Raw genomic sequence first — 21,586 nt, 5'->3', positions numbered from 1 at the left:
CACATCACGTCTAAGGTCGCAACAAAAGGATGGGTAATGTGATGACTCCTACTCTCTATTAGATCGTGCAATTCACAAATATTGTACGTCAATGTCATTTTTCTATCACATTTTTAAGATAAAATAATTTCACTGTTTTATTGTCTTTATATTCACGAAATATGCATTTTCAAAAGGAAAAACAATCCCTTGTTCACACACATCGAAAGGGATGAGAGAATTAACGTAGAAACAAACCATACCTGTATCCGGAAGGTGTATGTGGTTGCTTCGCGCAACTTCTTGACTTTGCAGGAGCGGGCGGAGCCGCGGTACACGTGCCGGAACTCTCGGCCGTCCGGGCCGCGCATCTCCACGCAGTACTGCGTGCCGGCGCCGGCGCCGGCCGCCGCGCCGGCCCACTCCAGCTTCAGGTAGTTGTGCGCCGCAGCCGCCAGCCGCAGCTCCGGCGGCGGCGGGGGCGTCGGCCGCGTCCACGCCCGCGCCTCCTCCGACCAGTCACCCAGCCCCAGCTCGTTCAGCGCAGCTACACGAACCCGGTACACCGTGTCCGGCGTCAGCTCCTCCACGACCCGCTCGGGCGTGGGCCCTTCCGTCTCGAAAGAGGAGCTGTCGACCTCAACTCTGTACTTGATGATCTCGGCGCCGTGGTCGGCGGGCGTTCGCCAGTAGAGTCGCAAGCTGTCGGCGGTCGCTTCGTGCTTGAGGCCCGAGGGGGCGGCGGGGGGCGCACGGGGGGTGAACAGATCCCGCACGAGGGACCACGCGCCCCTCCCCGCCGAGTTGGTAGCGCACACTCTGAAGAAATATGGCGAAAATGGAGTCAGTTTGTTAACGACGCACGCGGTGCTGACGCCGCGGTAGACTTCAGCGAACGCGTCGTCGACGTTGGAGACGCTCATCTCCAGGCGGTAGTCGACTATGGGGGCGCCGTTGTCGGGTGGAGAGGTCCACTCGAGGCGAGCGGAGCGCGGTGTTTCTATAGTAGCGGTGGGGGCGGGCGGGGCGTCGGGCGGGGCGGGCGCGGTGGAGAACTCCAGCGGGGGGGAGGCGGGGCCGGGGCCCACACGATTGCAGGCGATGACCCATACGCGGTATCTGCGGCCCGGAGTCAGCTCCCGGACCACGCACTCTGGAGCGATACCGGTGTAAGCTACGCGAGTTGCGCCATCTTGAAATAACAACAATATTTATAAGTAAGTAGACACATGTAAGAACTTTTAGACACTATAAAGTGGAAAAAAAAATAAAGGAACTGACGTAGAATCGAAAGATTACTCTGCAAAGTAAAAGTTTTCAATTTTCAACAGTTCACTTTGCACGAATTTCGATTTCTTAGTAGTAGTAACTTTAAGAACGCGCAAGCTAAAAATATATACATTTAACGCTACTATTTACGCTAAAGAGAATCACGTATGGAACACCAACCGTCGGCTTCGGCCAACTCGACGCGGTACTCCGTGAGCGGCTCCCCGCCGTCGGAGTCGGGCGGAGTCCACCGCAGCGCCAGCAGCGTGGGACGCGGCGGGGCAGAGGCGAGCGGGGCGGGGCAGACGGCGGGCGGCGCGGGCTCGGTGGGCACAGTCTCCGCGGCGGACCAGTCGCTGGCGCCGGCGGAGCTCTCGCAGCGCACGCGCGCGCGGTACGCCGTGCCCGGCTGCAGTCGCTCGCAGTGCGCCTCGCGCTCGGGACCCTGAGGGAAGTGTCAAAGGAAACTTTAATGGCTTGAAAAACGTTTCGGGCCAGTAGGTATATATGGCAAGATCGAAATTTTGAAGTATTTTCGGGCGCCCGATTTTCGAGCAATCGAAATTTACGTCATTCGTATAGTTTTTCTCCGATTTTTTTCTCAAGTTCAAAAAAAATTAAAAGTGATAAAGTAAACTTCGATTGCGTGAGAATCAGGCCTAGGTAAAAAAAATAAAATGCTGATTAAGGGTCGCCAGATATTATTGGTAGCGACAAAAGCGCCACTATCACCGGTTCTAAAAATAGGAAGTTGATATACTTAGGTCTTACCTGATAAGCCGGCCGGTATCCGTCCCCGGCGTCGAGCTCGAGCGTGTAGCTGCTGACGGGGGCGCCGCCGTCGTCGGGCGGCGGGTCCCAGCGCAGGCGGAAGGCGCGCGAGTGCACCTTGCCTCGGGGCACCGGCCTTCCCGGCGCCCCCGGCCGCTCCGGCAACGTCCGGTACGCCACTTCCGGGGACCACGGACCCTGGATCAAATATAGTGTGGTGAAACCGGTCCTAAATGTTGTATACATTTAGGAGCGGTTTCACCACTCCACCACTCGCTAATAAAATATCGGACAATAAATAAAGTCAAAGCATTTATTTAAAAGACAAAGAAAATAATATTACCTGGCCATCACTCGTCTCACATCGAAGCCTGAACTTATACTCAGTAGCTCTTCGCAAGCCGGCGCACACGTAGCTCTTCTCTGGGCCAGAATACACCGGCAAGAAGCCATGTCCCCGCGTGACGTCATCCATTTGTAAGACAAAGTCTTCGTCGTTTCTGCGTTCCCACGCGAGGGCCAGGGCGGTGGCGGAGGCGGTGCGGAGGGCGGGCGCGGCGGGCGCGGGGGGCGGGGAGCCAGCGGTCCACTCCACCACCTCGTCGCTCCACTCGCCGCGGCCGCACTCGTTCACGGCCGCGATTCGGAAACGGTACTTCGTCTGCGGCCGCAAGTTGTTGGCGGTGTGCTGTTTGGTACGCGGCTTGCATAGTTCCTGGAGAAACAAAAATAAAATTAGTTTACTATCGATTGTACTATTGACCTCATTGCAGGTGCAATAAAGGTCTATGAATAGTCATGCTCCGTTGTTTTTGACACTGACGTGCGTTGACTTGTCGTGTAACTTTATACAAATACTGCGTTGTTCTGCGTTGTCCGTCAACGGACCTCAAAACGACTGAGCGATGGAGCATGTCTCTAAACCGGTCGAATCACGATTACAAAGAGAACATTAACCTGAAAGCCATCTCCGCTGTCCATTTCCACGATATAGTTCTGTATGCGCGCGCCGTTGTCTGTGGCGGCATTCCAGCGGAGTTGCAGCGAGGAGCGCGTGCGCTGTGTGACGCGCGGAGGCGGGGCAGCGGCGGGCGGGGCGGGGGGCGCGCGGAACGTGGCCGCGTCGCTGGCCGCGCCCGTCAACGACCCCGCGCGGATCTGCAGGCACACCGAGTACTCGCAGCCCGGACGGAGGTCGCGAACTCTGTACAATCATCCATATTAACATTATAAAGAGATAAGATCTGTATTTTTTATTTTATGTGCCAATAACCTCAAAAACTACTAGATCGAGTTTGATGAAATTTGACACAGAGACAGACGAAACGTTCAGGAGTAAAACATAGGCACTATGGTTTTGACCGAGCGAAGCCGCGATGGGCCGGTAGTCATAAATATAGTCATAATTAGGGCGTTAACAATAAATAAAAATTGATTAAATGAAGACATCTTCTTGTCCGACAAGTCCACGAATAATTTCAAGAATGAACTATGTAATCCGATAGAGTAAATGACGGAATAATGTAAGAATATTCAATAACTCAAGGACGTCGTAAAATCGTTAATCTATGTTTAATGCCCGCTTCACTATCGCGAACCAGATCGCCAAACTTTGAGTCGAATTGGTCTGTTTGAGTTGGGCGACAGTGTGGAGCATACTTAACACGGAATGTAAAGACAACTCACCGACACGAGAGCGAGGGCCCGCTGTATATAGCCTTGTACCTCTTGACGTCGCGGTCGCCCAGCAGCAGGTCGTACGTGAGCTCCAGGCTGGGCAGCGCCACGCCCTCGGGGTGCGGGGAGTTCCACTGCACCAGCGCACTCGTTGGGGTTATGTCACTCACCTGTTTATATCATTGCCATGAAGTTATATCTAAAAGGCACTGAGAATGACATGGAATCTTGTTTAGTTGGTGATAATTGATACTTATGAAACATATTTAGTTCTTTTGTCTTATGTATATATATGTGATCTACAAACTTTCCACATTGTGTAACAGACATAGGGAACTGAGAGGCATGGAGATTATTTGACCAATGCAGTAGAACTGAAAGCAGTCAGACTGACCTGATCTGAAGCGAAGCACATAAACAGGTCATTATGGCGAAGCATTATGTACACCCTGTGGCCATCACACGCCTCAAACCGTCAGCGTTTTTTATTTTTTATTTAGGTAAGTCCATGTCCTCTCGTGGATATAATAGCATTTCCAAAGAGGATTGACGTCAGGCAGACGACCCTTTGAATGTCATAGTAGATTTTTTTTTATTGTAAGGTTCGACACGCGGAGATGAAAGAGGATTTACCTGCGGCGTTCGGGTGGCGGAGAGCAGATCGAGTATGGCCTGCATGTCGTTCTCGTCGTCGCCCTGCACGGAGGCGCCGGCCGAGGAGCCCTCGCCCTCGGACCAGGCGCCCGAGGACGCGCCGCCGCTGCCGCTGCCGCGACCGTTCATCTCCTTGCGCGGGGACAGCGATGGAGTACTCGCGCCCGAGTTCACTTCTGCACCCAGAGATAAGGCATAACTTTCATTTTATCGTTCTTTTAATTCCTTACTTCCACCACTTCTTATTCCTCATGGGTGAGGGTTGTGGTCATTAAATATAATGAAACACACACAACTTCCCAGGCGAGCATCTTGCCCTTAGGACTACTACTGCTTCATCATTTGATTTGACCTTTAGGTGACTTGAATAAAATCTGACACCAGTGTTAGCAATAACACACTAGAAAGAGTCAGAGTGTGAAAAATCGGTTTCACATTCATGGTAGTAATTTATTGAAAACAGTCTGTAATTTTTCTTTTGATGAATACCAGAACACCACATGCTAACAAATATGTTCACAATCTTACCTATCCCATTATTCCTATTGGCTTGTTTACGATCTAACTTCTGTTTGAGCTTGGTGTATCTCTGCTGTGTTCGCTCATCTTTCTGATACACAGCCGGTGGAGGGGAGTGCTGCATATGGTGCTGCGGAACATGGTGGTAGTGAGGTGGGTAGCCTGCACTGTAGAAGTGCTGCGGCCCGCCTGCACCATTGGTTGGACCCTGGAAGCAAAATTAAACAAGTGTTAGTTAAAGTTGTGACAAAGATTGAGAAACCGTGAAGCTCAGGGTCATGAAACGGAGAAAGTAAAAAAAATATAATTATTTACTACTACTTTTTAATTTTTAATTATTAATATTAAATTATTATTTTATTATAAAATTAAATGCATAGAAAGCTGCTGCTATTTCTAGAATACTTAGCACTTGTACTTTTTATAAAACAAAGTTCTCTGCTAAGTCTGTCTGATCAAAAAGCTCAAAAACTACTGCACAGATTTTCATCATGTTTACATCAATATATATTGTGATTCCTGATTCAGTTTATAATTGTTATGTTTTTACCAGAGCAAAGCCGAGATGGGCTGTTAATTGTCCATAAAGTTAAAAAACATTGAAAAATCTTATAAACATTACTTACTTTGGAGCTAGCTCAATCTGTGTGATTTGTCCCTTGCATGGGAATACAGAATAGAAACACACTATGTCAATCATGTAGCTTTTCACTGGTCAAAGATTTTTGGGAATCAGTTGAGTACCTACTTCTGAAGATTAACCTTACAAATACTTCCTCAAATATTAGTGTAAATATAGTCTTATTGTAGATAAATGTTTACAAAAAATCGGCATAATTGCAGTAACCACAATAAGGGTAATATAAGACAATTTTAAGACGAAGTATACATATTTCATAGGTTTTACACTACACATATGTGAGATTATCAAAGTTGTTATCATGATTTTTGCCGAAAGATAGGTAAATAATAAAACAAAACAACAATAAAGAGTAACTGACCTTCACTGGTTTGACTTTAGGATCTTCACCATTGTTTTTAGTTCCTGAAGGACTTGGGTCCCCCATAGTTATTTATTTTAAAACTACAATCTGTTTAGTGTGGACGTCACTGCCACGTACCGCCAACACTGCGTTGATAACACTCCACAATCACACTCGTTATAACATCACCGCGATCGGATTAACACTGAATAATACAGTAGTGTTTCTACTTCAGTGTATACTTAAAATAGCTGGTTAATTCGTCAGCTTGTACGAATAGTTTATTAAATTTTACGCGGAACGACTTCAGCGAATTTTGTTTGGACAGAAGGCGTTTGTATCACTGGTATGAAGAAATGAATGTAAATAATTCGAGACAGGCCACAGATAACTTATACGAATAATATTATCACGGTTTCAGTTCTGTTTGATAAGTTGTCGATACTTCCAGTAAGTTCACTTTTGCAAAACAATATTCAATTCAATGTCGTAAAGATAAGCGAAGTAGTAAATCAATCGGATTATTGTTCTGCATTGGTGCACCGTTTATATTTCAAGCGATTCGGTTTTTATGTAACAATTGTTTATGAATTCATGCCCACAAATAAAATTATAATTACTTTAATAATTATTTTTTCAAATCAATAAATTCAAATAAGTAGGACGTACATATACAATGAATCAATCAAAATAAACAACAACGACAACAAAACAGCCAACAACGGGGGGGGGGGGGGGGTTATTAATTCAATGTCAAAAATACATATGTCAATGTCTCATACGTACGTCAAAGTCTGACAAATGGAATCATTTCTCAAACATACAATGAATCGTTCGTTTCGTTCACCGATAAAAGAACATTATCTAGGTATATAATGTTTTTATAACTGGTTTCGTTACAGAATTTACAGATGAGAATATACTTGGACCCATGGAATTAGTAGGTTAGGTACTCAGTACAAAAGGGACCCGCGCGCGGAACCCCTTCTAAATCTATGTTGTAAAATGACGGAAATTCTATAAATAGCTACGAGATTTATGGACATTACGATTATGAGCGTTTTCATTTTTTAAACTAGAATAGAAATAGGTATTAAAAGTTCTTATTATTTTTAGTGATTATGATTACATTTTGTTTTATTGTATGGTCAATCAAACGTGCACGCACGGATTTCCGAATAAAGACTTCAGTGTATTTATAGTTTTTTATTAATAGAAATATAACTGTGTTCAAAGTGAAATAGATACAATAGACGTAAGAATAAACCGTTAAATGCAAATAAAAAAACGCGCGAAACCCGCGCACCCCCGCTTGGTCGCTGGCCTTGAATTGAAATTAGCCTATGAACATAATAGCCATAGCCATAAAACATGAATCTCATTAGAGAGTGATTGAAAAGATATTTATATCTACGCATCACGACCTTGGCAGGCCAGTGAACTGAGAAGGTATTGCGAACTGGTTTCACGACGATAGTATGTAGGTATTGGGATAAGTAACTAGTGAAGTGGATCCGTGAAAATGTATGTAGGTACTGGAATTTATAAAATATTGTTCAACGGTCAAAGATTGGTGTGTAAAATGTTGTCTGGTACCTACTTCCTTCACTGCCAAATAATACATCGGGGCAAGGTTAAGACAACTTACATAAGGGTGAGGCGGCTGATGATGCGGGGGTGGTTGGTGGTGCGGCGGCTGGTGGTGTCCCGGCTGGTGGTGCGGGGGGTGGTGGGGATGGGGGTGCGGCGCCACGAGGTAGTCCATCACTTGTGGCATCAGCTGCGGCATCGTCACCACAGGCATGCCTCCTGAAACCAGGTTTTATTTCCTATTTCAGTATATTTATCAATCAGGGTTTCGTTCCCAAAAATTCCTAGGTGCTATGTCCAGGTTAAATTATACCTCTGTACCAAATATAATTTAAATCCGTCCAGGAAATTTTATGTAATTGAGTTCAACTCATATCCAAATTTGAACATTTACTTATAACATTTGTAGAATAAGTAAGCTACGCTACGTATGGGAGAACTTTATATGGTAGTGGTACCAGGGTGATAGAACATGGGAAAGGAAGTGAGAATTTATTTACATTCTATCAAGAAAGTGAAGAAGAAGACGCTGTCTCCTGTTGGCTGGCAACACTGAGTGTGTATTGCAATTGCTAACAACTGTAATTCGTTAAAAATCCTTTTTCTGCTCTTTCTAGACAGGCTGTATTGAGGCAAAAATGAAAGACGTGAGCAAAACCGCTCACGGAAGCTAGTAAAAATATAAAAAATAAGCATTTATGTATTGGTGAAAAACGAAGTTACACTTAACTATGTTGATGTTAGGTATGATAGTGATCCAATTACGTAACAATTATTGTTTACTTATTTTATCTTATCGGTAAGATAATATTTGTTTGTGTTGTTACGATTACAGCTATGTTCTGTAATAGATATACGGCTTAAGTTAATCTAGCCTACTTAAAATACATAAGGCTAATCTTTTTAGATTATAATGTCTGTAGCGAAAACTTTCTACAGAATAAATCCACATGTGAACAAAAATAATCTGTGTTCCATTTGGATCATTGCACCCTCTAGGCACTGACAGTCAAAAGTAAATTAAACTAAACTAAACCATCTGATTAAAACAAAGGTGGGTCAGGATAATGCACTCGACTGTACCTAATACAAGCAAGACGAAAAGTGATTATAGGGAATATTACAGAGTTATCACGCCAGAGTGCAGCACAAAAATATAAGGTCATGGAATTAGTAGTAGTAGTAGTCCGTATTTTGGTGTTGGTGCTGCCATCAGCTCTGCATAATATTCCCTATTTGTTCCCGTGGCCCATTCCATGTATCAATTTGTCTCCGCTCTGGAAATTCAATTCCCTCAAACGTCAGTGACCGGAGACACTCAATAAGGTCGTAAAAAGCTGCATGCATGGTTTTCTATGGAGATGATTGCGGCCTTGTCGGCCGGCGGCGGCGGCGGCGTGCGCGTCACGCCCGGATAACATTTGCTTTATTTTGAGCACAACAAAACTTCCACACAACAAATTTTACTTCAGTTGGTTGACCAGAACATACACTTTAAATTTTCTATTTTAAAAAATATTTCGATTAGTCTATTCGAAAGACTTATTTTTATAAGTAAAACAATATCAGACTACGGCTCCTGTATATTGGTCACTAGACTGACTAGAGTGACTAAGTGTCCAAACGATGTTGAAAACACCATAGGAAAAGAGTTTGTTTATCTATCATTTATTTACACCGACATTATTCTATGTTTTGATTTGTTTCACATCCGTTCCGTTCCGGCCCCTAAACCTGCGGTTATGAATGAACGTGTTTTGTGCATTCGTAGAAATCACTTTTTGTGGATCGTCCAATATACTTGGACAGCGGAAACATGTCGCATATTTTAAAAGTCTCAGTAAATTTGAGATCAAGACAAACATACTAATATTGTCATTTATTTTAAGTGACAATCAATCAAGACTATAAATATATTTCTATTTCATAAGATTAACTGTAATTAGGCACTAAAGCAAACATATGTTTCTGCGGTTCTGGCCGCGGAATCGGTAGAGTTCCTCTTCCGATTCAGTAATCAATTTTTATTAAACTTTGTCTTCTCCTAGCCGAGGGTTCGGTAGGAGCTGCGTCGACCGCATAATCTTGCGCAAGCGCACGGAATCCCACGAAGCCTTGGTTCTTTGTTTCACTGTAGTAAGTAGAAGGATTTTCTCGAGCGCATTTCGTTACTCTGGCACGATTTAATGAATGCGGTTTCTTGATCTCCTTTTTTGCTGCGTTTCTTGTCTTAGACAAAATTGTTATGATTATTATTTCAATAAGAAAATTCTTTTGAAATTAGTTTTTAAACGGAGATTTAAACACATTGAAAAATTAAAATTAATGTAAAAAATGTATCGACTATATACACCGGAAAATAAGTATATTCTCAAGCAGGTACTAAACAAAAGTGTTTTTATGCCCATTTTATGCAGTGATAATAATAATCTATCGATGAATCATTATAATAAATGTATATCAATGCGAAATGAACCCAATTAAAAAAGCTATTAACGTTGTTCAACTCGCTCATATTAGAATTAATGCAAGCAGTTAAAACCAACTAAATAATAATTATATAAATCGTAAAATAAAAACATCCTAATGATAATTTGCCTAACATTTATTAGTTATGTGTCATAAATATTTTATTAATGCAAGATACGCCTGTCATTCGATCATTTTACAACTCATAAAACATGAAAGTAAGATTACGTTAGTAATATATTTACCAATTGATAACATAAAATTGTTTTAAATGTGTTCATTTCACGCAATTTTATGTTATCGACCATCAAATTTGTTTTAAATGAACACATAAAAATATAGATGAAATTAAATTGACAAATGCATTAACGACGTCGGCAACATAAACAACCTATGAAATAATATAATCCTGCAGAACAATTTTGAATTTTTACTGACCTCATGCAACATTTCAGGCAGTAGGAAAGAGATAGGGTTTAACTATGGATTTACACGGTTGAACGTAATCGGAGCCCAGGATCTGCCTGCCTACTTTTTCGTCTTTTCTTCTTCTTCGAACGATTGGCACGCATTAGTCAAATAAGTATGGCACTGACGTACCATAATCAGCGTGCACTGTGCACATGTGCGGATGTTGGGGGTGCTGCTGGGGATGCGGGCACATCTCCTGCGGCACGTAGTAGGGCTCCGGCGGATAGTACTCGCCGTAGTAGCCGTCAGCCGGGCCTCCGCTGCCCGCGCCGCCCTCCGCCACGCCCACGCCGACCATCGCGCCTCTAACAGCGCATGGCACGCGTGCCGCGCCGCATGCGCTGCGCTAACACGCCACCAAACAACTCTGTAACAAAGACAACAAAAGATTAATATTTTATTAACTTTAATTTATGTACTTATTTTTCGTAAAATAACCTGAGATTACAAACAAACAAAAGCACATTACATTCTTCTCTTAGATAAGCTAGCACAGATTCTGAATTATAAATAGATAAAATAATAATTTATTTTATTTTATCTATGAATACGACAATATAAAAAAAATGCTGTAATGTAGATAAAAATAAATATTTGTATACGGACATCGTCTTTACATCAGCAATGACGTCAATGCATGCCAATTAATTCATAATTGAGAACACAGTGCATAACAGAATATAAAAATCAAGCTGTGTAAACATATCTGACTGCCTACACCTACATAACGTCTGTTTAGTTTAACTATTAAGTACCTAGTTTGTTGTCTGAAGTATTTTCGAGATAATGACAAAAAGTCTATTTTTGCTACACAAAATTTTACGATCTTATATTGTTCAAATAGTAAGTACTTAGTAGGTACCTGTATAAAGTTTATGTTGAACGGTTTATGAAATGACCTATATCATCTTACGTCACTAAAGAAAAATACATGATCGTTCTTTAGTGAAGTACTTAGGTATATCCGTATGGTCATCATGAACTGACAGTTATTAATAAGTAGTGACAAATGTGGGGTTTCGATAAAGCAAAAATATTTTGTCGAAATTGTCCTCGTGTAGGTAGGTACTCGCAGGTTTTCCAAGACAGTGAGGGAGTGTCATGTTGCTTATCAGCGCCGGCGCCGCCGGGCTCGGCACAAATACGTTGCATCACTATGCAAATTATTCTAAAGGGGAAATCCCGTAACGCATTTCTAGAAAAGAGAGAGAGAATATTGACTACAATTTCCAAGAATTCGAACTGCAATAGATGTAACCGAATATGCGTTGCTAAACGATTGAATAGCCTTATTTAATGCATATAAAGGTGTCGGTTCAGTGTTTATTATGTTACGATTACAATGGACTGTATATGACGACCTCCGTGATATAGCGGTCATCGAGCCCGTCGTCTAGAGGTCCTCAGTTCGATAGCCAGGGCGTCTTTTGAGAATAGCTTTGAGCTAATTTTTAATTATTGCCCAGTCCATTAGACCCATAACACTACACAAGCTAAGTTCACTGTTGTTTTCATTATGACGCCACGTATTTTACATGTTTTCGTGAATGAAATGAATTGATAAAAAACGCAGATAAGAACCGTTAAATTATACAATGTTTACCAACACAACACTTTACAACCTCACACTTTGTTTTTGATTGAACTTAGATTTATCATATTACGCAATGAGTCAGAACGGAAGCATTTATTAACATCCAAATGAGATTATTTCGGCGGCAAATAAGATTTATTTCTTCTGAGTAATGGTCGTTCTGAAATGCCAAAAGTTTGTAACTTTGAGGATCATTGTGCTTGTAGAGCGAGTGATTAGGTAAATGGCTTGGCTACTAAACAATTATTTATACACCGAGATGAAAATATAGTCCGGACATCAGAAACTTAAGAACTTTTGTCAGAATCGAGCTGGCATGGCAGCACCCGTTCACGAATTGACGTAAAGGTCAGCTATCATCGCGAAGTTCAACCACAATAAAGGAAAACTAGCCCTCTATCTACGACATACATTGCTTATTTTCCATTTGCTGCGATACAAAGCTCACATTAAAACTAAGCAATGCGTCGATAGACGCAAAGATGGCTGATAGTGTATATCGGGCCAAGACCAGCAGCTGTTGTCGTATCGCTGTTAAATAAATGATAAGCAAAATGCATGTTATCGAGCACAAATCGGCCATATCCGCCATCATAGTAAGTCTTTGTTTACGTGTATATACGAGAATATACCTGCTATGAAATTTATTACGTGTTTAGTCTACCAATTGAAAACTTAAAACATTTTACGGAGTCTAAATAAAGTACCGAGGTATATAGGTTGATTTACATCACGAGCGAATGCTCACTCCATTGCCCACTCTGGCTGTCCACAAAAGTCTGTCCTCGCGAGCTGTGGCACTGTGTGGTGTTATTTGGTTCAACTGTTTAACCAAATAACAGATTTTATAAATGAATACTTAGTTTCATCTCCTCATACAAAAGAAACGTGTTCCGCAGATAAATAAGTGTAACTGCATATTTTGTATCAATAAATATATTACATAATTAATTAATTCATAGTTAACAATGCTATGTGTCGTCACGCAATGTAAACATTCACATTTAGATCATTGAACTGTAAGTATAATGAATAAAATAATTCTGAAGTTACGAATATGAGTAATTGTATGTTATCGTGACTCAACAACAATGGCAATGACAAGACGGACCTTTCACGAGTTTTGGCAGGCATAGCTTGTGGAAGGTATATCTCTTCTTTAGACAGGCAAACTACACTCTGGTACATACCAAATAAAAGTATACAATCGAACCTCTTTCATTCGTAAATGATTTAATTATTAATATTTACAACAGATGGGTTCGATATTTGATACAATTGTCATCCAAAATATATCTATATTATCCATAATTTACTTTTGACATGTAGAGAGAGGATGAGTTTACGGAGTATTACAATGTATAAACGTCGTTTATGTAACGATTAAAATGCAATGTTAAAAATTCGTCTCAAAAGATTCTTATTATATCTGATAGGTAGGTAAAGTTTTGACGTGTAGACAGGACTGATAGATAAATAAATTCGAGAACATTCTAGGGTACCACAACATCCTAGCTTCACAGATTGAAAACATTCGACGCATGTATGCTAGTAGCCGTAGGTTCTCAACATGAAGACAATCACTCATCGCTCTCGATCGAGTTAAATTGGATAATCGCGGATCGTCTTGCGCTTGCGCCGGATCCTCCTCGCGTTCTTATGTAAATAAGGTCCGCAGATGGACAGGGTCACGGCCGCCGGCGGATGGACACCAGGATCTTCTTTCAATTATTGGAATTAATTAACTATATGACTAATTATATCTTCCTGCTGGTCTATATTTTCGTTGATTAAAATATTCCGTGCAAATGATTTCAATTCTCTGTGAGACTTTAGCTTTTAATCCACTAAGTAGTTATTGAAATAGGCAAGAAGTAGAAGGAACACAGTCCAAGATGTATATGACAATAAACCGCAATATCTAGATAGTACGTAATGAGCTTATTCATTTCTTTTAGAATAACTTAAGCAATTTCAAATCAAAAATATCAATAAACCATGTGGAGACAAAAAGTTTCATTCACATTTGTTGCTTCAGTTTTGCGTGGGTGTCGAAATATTGCGACTCCGCGGGAGCGGAAAGCTTCTTCCTTATTGTAAGTAGGTACTTATTTATAAAACCTCCTAGGAGCCTTAGGACTATTGTTACACAAGTCTTCACAATGCCATGACGAATGTTTTGACGTCAGTTACACGCACAGCCTAAACTTGTCAGGAAAATATATTTCTTGGTCGCTTGTATTGATTTCACGTTAGGTCATGTGGAAGTTAACGAATACCTACGTTTTTATTATTTTCGTATCGGCGATTGGCAATTGAAACGAACCATAATCTGCCACTGACGCACGTGCCCACGTCCGCCATCGATCCGACAATTATGCGATAAAAACCAGCTTTGCCAAACATACCTACTTACATTGAACAAACATAACATTTATTTTGCAACAAATCAAATTAGAAAAAAAAAACACTTTGTCGTATTAATTAATGGGATTTAAATTATTCGGGTCGTAAATTAAATGCGACGTTGATGTAGTGTCGTTATCTATAAAAAATAATGTAATCTTAAATTTACTGCCGACTGTACATATAACACGCACGGCTAACGTCAGCAGGGGCAATCAAGTCACAATCAAACGGACCCAGTGGTTATTTATTTAGTTAATACCGCCCACCAGGGATCCCTAGTAGGTATCAGATCAGAACGTGCAAAAGGAAATGATCTCGCGTCCGTGTTCCAAGAATCCATTACCATAGCTAATGAGTCGGTAACTGGAACTCGCATCTTGTCGATGGCAGCGCGGCCGAACCTCTTGAGATATGATTTAAAACTAAATCTCTACACGTGTTTTTAGAAGCACAGGGGCGTTCTACGTCAAATGCTTTTAACTACTTATCTGACTACTATAAGTTACCGGAAGTGTGTTCTATACAGTTACAGATATGTAAGTACATAAAAGATTCTTACGAAGTATGTGTGTAAAATAAAATTCCAACAAAAACATCCTGAAAAAAGGTAGCCAAGTCTCGATGTAGCCGTTTATTTCTATATAAAAAGTAATTGAATCTCTAAGTAAATCCAAGCCAAGTCTAAGGTTCCTTAATGCGATAAATTTATTAAAATAGCTAAATTTTATGTGACCTAAACGGCCAATTTACATAAAATATACAATAATCTCCATTATCATAGTTTAATCGAGTTCTTAGTAGGGTTTTTCATTAGATACCTTCATCCGACCTTCAATTTTTGTAGGTATATCACATTCCAAGATCCCAAAGTTGGAATTTTGAGGTTCTTTCTAATGCCTATGGCTTACTCGAAGACGATAATTTAAATGTTCTAAATCTATCCAGAGGTTCTTCATAGGGGCACGAAAATATCAAATGTTTCCAGAAAAGGATGATACGGCAGTGTTAAGTTCGCGCTCGATTTGGCGGGGCCACTACAATGCACCCAAATTCTTTAGTACCTATGTAGTGAGCTTTAGGGAGAGAGAAAAATAATAATATTAATAATTCTTATAAGAAAATTAGTTCATTAAATATCTGTTCTCTAGTAGTGTTATGCTACAGATAAGTTTGCAAAGTGTTGCATCTTCAAAATTTTAAGGTAATTTTTTTCACGCTGACCCCGGGCTTCGCGGCTTCCCAACCCCGAACGCGACCGGGAACATGCAGAGATGAGGGAGAGAGAGAAGTTTGCAAAGTGTTGATTTATAAGACGTTGACCGCGATTCAGTGGACAGATTTTAAAGAATTGATTGTTGAGACTGATTGTCAACAAGCACCAATCTAAAGGATAATATTTAGTAGGTATATCACCTATATAGGTATGCTATCTCAAGGGTTGAGTATCAACTAACAATTAAAGTATCAACTAACATTTAAAGTATTCAAGATGTGGATCACGAACTAGGAAAAAAGCTTGTAAATATGGTATTACCAAAACTACAATAAAAACCTTAAAAACCCATTCATCCATTGCGTAGTGTTAAAAATCTAAGCATACATAGGGACAGAGACCGGAGGTGACGTTATAATATGTAGTGATGATAAGTAAAGTTGTAATTTAATAATTTCGAACATAAATGCCAAGTAATTTCGTTTCACGATGACTAAAAACAAACTTTAATTGATCAGATATTTACTATTTTCCAAATAAAAGGAGGTTATACGAGTAGATATGTTTTTGTTCTAAATAGTTTGTTATTAGATATGCTTTTTGATTCTGAAATACTGAAATTACATCACAATAAACAAACGAGTATAGCTTATGAAAATCTCCTGTATACCGCTTGGTATTTTGTAAACTTACATATTTAGGTCAATTTAAAAAGAAATGTGATTGTTATTATTATATATTATGAAATTATGTTATGGACAATATACCTAAGACAAATTTATACGCCTTCTGGTTTGAAGTGTACATGCTTGCGCATCCAACAGTAACGACTAAATCATGATATCATTGATATCTAACAATGCACTGTACTTACACGACAACATAATAGGCAGAACAGGCATTACCATTTGTTTAAATTATATTGTGGACAAGTAAAATATTTTTTTACACAAAACACTTTTGAAAGCCGTCTCTATCGCAACCACAGAAGTAAATTATAGTTATTTCCACACTTCATTTCAAAGGTAACTTTAATATTAGAAAGTAACATTAAAAGGAAACATTATTTTTTTGGTTAGAACTGAAAACCTTTTATTCTTCACAATTATTAACAAATGTTTGTCCGTTGGTTTTGTATTATTATAAGAACATTAAAAAAAAAATTAAATAGCATAATGATTTGTGTCGGCAATATTTAAAGGTTGCCAATTACAGTTCAGTGGAAGTTAGGGCGGGCGGCGCGGAAGCTCAGCGGCCGCCCACGGCGCGGGGGCGTCGCCCACGTTACAACAATTTGACACGTTACAACTTATTTCACCCTGTATTTATGAAAATAAAATAACTATCTATTATACGGCAAAACCATCCATTTATTTTGAGCTTCAATCCTTTATGAGAATAAATTACATTTGTTGTGTGTATCACGATAATCTGATCAAAGAAATTTTGTATATAAATAGATTTGTTTCAGTTTCTACAGAGTAAACGAAATAGAATTTATAAATTCATCTCTCATCTCTGCATGTTTCCGGGTTGCGTTCGGGGTTGTTAAGCCGCGCAGCTTGGAGTCAGCGTAAAAAAATACCTTAAAATTTGAAGATTAGGCTGTGATTTTATAACCAGACGTTCCTTGGGAATGCCATTGTTGCCTATCAGCTGCCTATTGAGCGGTCCTATTCTAAGGCCACCAACACACACACAAGCCACACGATTGACGTTCTCTTCATTTGTTACCATCTTGATCAATAATATATATATTAGGTAGGTACCTATTCCCTTCACAAGTTTATACAAATGAAATTGACCCGAAATATCCGGATAACCTTAGGGAGTAACAAAATATTAACTTCAAACGCAGAAATCATAGCGTCATCATAACGTTTTCAATGGGCGTCTAAATTCCAGCATCTCGGGGCCCTACTTGGCAACTACAAAATGTGCCGCTTTTGCGATTTTATTTAAATTTCTTACTTAAATAATGTCGTTACCACCTCATCATAATTAGAAGAAAAATAGCAGAAGACGGCGCTAGCTATAACGTCGTAAGAGTTATGGGTTGATTGATGTTTATACAATAGGTATACTTGAATCGATTTTTGAAAGCCCGCCAAATACTAGGGATGCTCTTTGAACATACTCATCTGAAACTCTTAAAAAACTATTATATACGAAAAAACATTTTTTCATCATATAATAATTTTTTCGCGGGTTTTATTTTAGCAATTTGATGTGCTCACAAAATATATATTTCAAATAATGTTTATTTCCAACCGTTTGCACTGTGTCAAGTGGCTTATACTTATGTTTGCCAAGATTTCGATATGTTCTAATGTTTGATTAGCTAAAACCTACATTACGTTTTTGTCATCATAATGGAATTTAATTATAACTTCTCGCCACTCCTATAATAGCATTATGAGTAAGTATGAATTAATCAAAGGTTGTAAAAGGTGACTTCCTTCCCGCATCACAATCTAACAAAGAATTAAGTATTCTTAATCGTGTCATTTGCCTACTTAAAGACTTATCTCTTTTAAAGTCGTAGTTTGTAGTAGTTCTAAACAATAGGTACAACCATTGTCGAATTTTAAACTATTTTTTGATTATGGAAATAGGTACCTATTGTTTCTTTGAGATCAAAGTGTAAAACTGACTACATTTTGTAGACAAGTCGAGTCTAGAAGTCTAGAATGTAATCGGGCACGTTTCATCTGTTCCTTCGGGTGAATACCCTCGCCGGGCGACAAAAATTTATCGCGCGACATTTCATTACAATTCTACTTCTGTAGCTACAATAAAAATATTTCATTCTATGCTTTAGTATGAAACAGTAACATTTTGACAAATTAACTTGAGAGTGCGGATGCGCAGATCTTGTAGATGGGTATTTATTGTAAGAGAGAAACTCACTGACAAGACGAAAGATTATGTTGTCCTTTGTGATCCTTAGAACATTATATAAAAATAAAATGTCAATCACATTCGGCCGGTGTTTGCTTACGCTACGCGTGATAGGCGCTGTGACTGAAAATAATTTGGGAGGTTAGGTGATGTGATACATTATCGAGCATTGTTTAGTTGTTAGGATAAACTATCGTAGAGGTCGTACGTTGACCTCGTGCGTGGGGAAGAAAGAAGCACGGAAAACATACATAAGTATACAAGGCGTCTTTACTAGGTACTAGCCAAATTCATTACAATATGAGTATGCTCTGTAGGTGCCACAATAAAATTTAAGTATACAATAGTGCAGTTCCGAAACTATAATAAACAGCCTTACATTTTAGATGTACAGGAAAAAAATACTAAAATAGAACAAGTAGAAGAGAATAAGTTTTTAGGACTCACAATCGACTGTAATCTAAATTGGAAAGCACTCATAGGTAAGGTAAACAAAAAAATATCTAGCTACTGCCATGCACTCTCCACGCTTTCAGAAAATTCATCAACTGAAGTTACTCGTGCTGCTTATTATGGTAATGTTTACCCTTATTTGACCTATGGGATTATGTATTGGGGAAATTCGGTAAATAGTGAATCCACTTTTATACTTCAGAAAAGATGTATAAATTATTTACAACATGTATTCAGATGAATCACTAAGAAATGTATTTAAAGAGAAGGGATATCTTACCTTAACTAATATCATATCCTCGAATTGTGTTCATTTGTAAAGAACAATATGATATAATATACGAAGAAAATAGAATTTAGAAGTAATCAAAGGGATTTTTATAAATATGATTTATGTGCATTTATTAATGGAATCAAAGTTTTTAACCATCTACCAGTAGATATAAAATCTATTTCTAATTGCCAACAATTTAAACAGAAACTAAAAATATGGCTTTTACAACAAGTATTGTATGATATAAATGAGTATTTTAATTATGATACTAAAAAAAAATAAATAATTAAGACTTCTATGGTGATATGTAAATGTAATTTTATTAAAATTAAGATAATACTATAATAATATAATAAATTGATAACTTTGTTATTGAAAAATATGGCATGCCTGAAAGGGCAATCTGTTGAAACTCTTACTTATATTTACCATTGTTGTATTTATGTACACGTACATGTACACAGATTTTGCAATACATTTTTTTGACTTTGACAATCATAAAATTTTTACTTATTCACGTACCTATTAAAAGTATTGCACAACTTTAATAAAGTTAACAATAGGTGAACTTGATGTCGGGAGAGCCGGGAGAGTAAGAAAAGGTTATTTTGCTTCAGATTTATATGAATGCTCTATTTCATCGTGCTAACCATAGGTCCTAACTTGAAAAAGCACCCTGTATTGAATATTCACCGCATGGCGACTGCCCGGGGGCCGCACCGACGCAGCATATCAATGGAGCCCATGTTGCCATACATTACTGTCGCTCATAACGGTCCTTTGCAAATCATGCTATAATTATCTGCCGATACAAAGGTAATGAATATTCTATGATGTCTGCACAAAACTAGCCATGTGGAACTCGCTAATAAATTCGTCTGGTGCTCCTTTCTGACTAACGAATCGCCATTTTAGAGTATTTTAAATGAAATAACATATTATGATACTTAATAACCCGTATGATACTTATCGGCTTTCAACATACTTGTGCAATATTTCGAGATCGCAAAATTTAAATTACCTAGTAATGGTGTATTTATAAATACCTACTCAAAATAGTTGTAGACTTAGGAAATGCGAAATATGTGCTAAATTACTGTTTATAACGTTTATATTGGTACTTACATACCGTTAGTATCAATTGGTAATCTCTAAAGCCGTAAATAACGAGAATAATTTCATGTTAACAGCATGATAACGTAAATGGAGCACGAACTATGTATGCTGCATACATTATTTACTGCGCGTGGTATGCGCGCACGCAATCACAACTGGCATTTTGAAAAAATGTCATTAGCATTGCCATGGCGCATTCTTATACCTACCGAAATTTTATACATTGAGCACAAATTTCTTTCTGTAAAAACATGTATCCTGTAATAAATAGTGTCTATGATAGAGAAAACTTTAAAAAGCAACTGAATTAAGTATAATCTAGGAAGCAGGGACATTGTTAGAGAAGGTACGAACGTAGGTACGTACGAGAAAATGACGAAAATAACGTACTTATGTACTTATATCATAGGACTGCTATTTTCCGCGAAGTCCACCCTAGACACATTGTTAGAATAATTAACTACGAGTATTATATATTGTTTTATGATATTTTTTAAATTCATCGTACAATATAATCTGCGTCTGCGAAAACATTTAATTAATCTGGAGAATGCCATCTGCACTGAAGCGGCACGGACGCGAGTGACAAGCATCGGCTTAGCAAAAAATAATTAGGATAGAGAAGGTTAGCACGTGTGCTTACTTCATAGAAAATATATCATAACGGTTAGAATTATCTTATTTCTAGATATCAACCATTATTTTCATTGTATTTTATTCCTTCTTATTCAATTATTTATTTTCATTGTTTCATCATTGTTGCCATCGAATCTAAAATATTATAACATTTATTCTAAACTAGTAAGGAAAGGATAACAAAAATGACTTCGTTACAAAAATTACAGACTTTAATTTTAGAAAATATAACAAAAAGGAAATAGAAGAATACCATTAAATAGGTGGGTAACAAAATATTAACACATCCCGATTGATAAAAAGGTCTCTAAACAAAAACACCACTTCCTTTAATCCTCCAAATCAGCTAGACATCAAGAAAAGTGCGGCCGTAGGGTGAAGGGGAATCCGGTATCGGAGCGTAAATCCCTATGGAAAGAAAGTAATTGCATGCTATTCATTAGCTACACGCTATTTAAAATAAAGGGATGGTAAATAGATAAGATAAATATAGGTGATTTACTTACATATAATATTTATCTATGATGAGGTTTTTCACATAGAACTATATTTTAACAAAATAACAACTTCTAATAACAAAGAATAAAAGTAGCTCTTACCCAAAATAT

At 38.9% G+C, this 21,586-nt stretch overlaps 1 protein-coding gene across 3 annotated transcripts in view; it reads right to left on the bottom strand.

Annotated features, from left to right (window-relative positions):
• The window catches only part of mtgo (miles to go), a 46,410-nt gene that overhangs the window by 3,659 nt on the left and 21,165 nt on the right, over positions 1-21,586 (bottom strand). For 2 of the 3 annotated variants that reach the window (XM_053750133.2, XM_053750047.2), the window contains 10 exons: positions 10,512-10,749; positions 7,501-7,661; positions 4,879-5,077; positions 4,330-4,526; positions 3,706-3,866; positions 2,977-3,223; positions 2,363-2,734; positions 2,020-2,217; positions 1,429-1,693; positions 243-1,171 (listed from right to left, as the gene is read on the bottom strand). In XM_053750133.2, the coding sequence (XP_053606108.1) occupies positions 243-1,171; positions 1,429-1,693; positions 2,020-2,217; positions 2,363-2,734; positions 2,977-3,223; positions 3,706-3,866; positions 4,330-4,526; positions 4,879-5,077; positions 7,501-7,661; positions 10,512-10,680 (2,898 nt within the window). In that variant the 5' untranslated portion in view covers positions 10,681-10,749. Of the gene's footprint in view, positions 1-242; positions 1,172-1,428; positions 1,694-2,019; positions 2,218-2,362; positions 2,735-2,976; positions 3,224-3,705; positions 3,867-4,329; positions 4,527-4,878; positions 5,078-5,870; positions 6,494-7,500; positions 7,662-10,511; positions 10,750-21,586 lie in introns of those variants that run through there. The other variant, XM_053750218.2, reaches the window with a different exon arrangement.

The sequence above is a fragment of the Plodia interpunctella genome, chromosome 1, assembly GCF_027563975.2.
Source record: "Plodia interpunctella isolate USDA-ARS_2022_Savannah chromosome 1, ilPloInte3.2, whole genome shotgun sequence".
Lineage (NCBI taxonomy): Eukaryota > Metazoa > Arthropoda > Insecta > Lepidoptera > Pyralidae > Plodia > Plodia interpunctella.
This window is presented reverse-complemented; position numbering and strand designations above follow the sequence as displayed.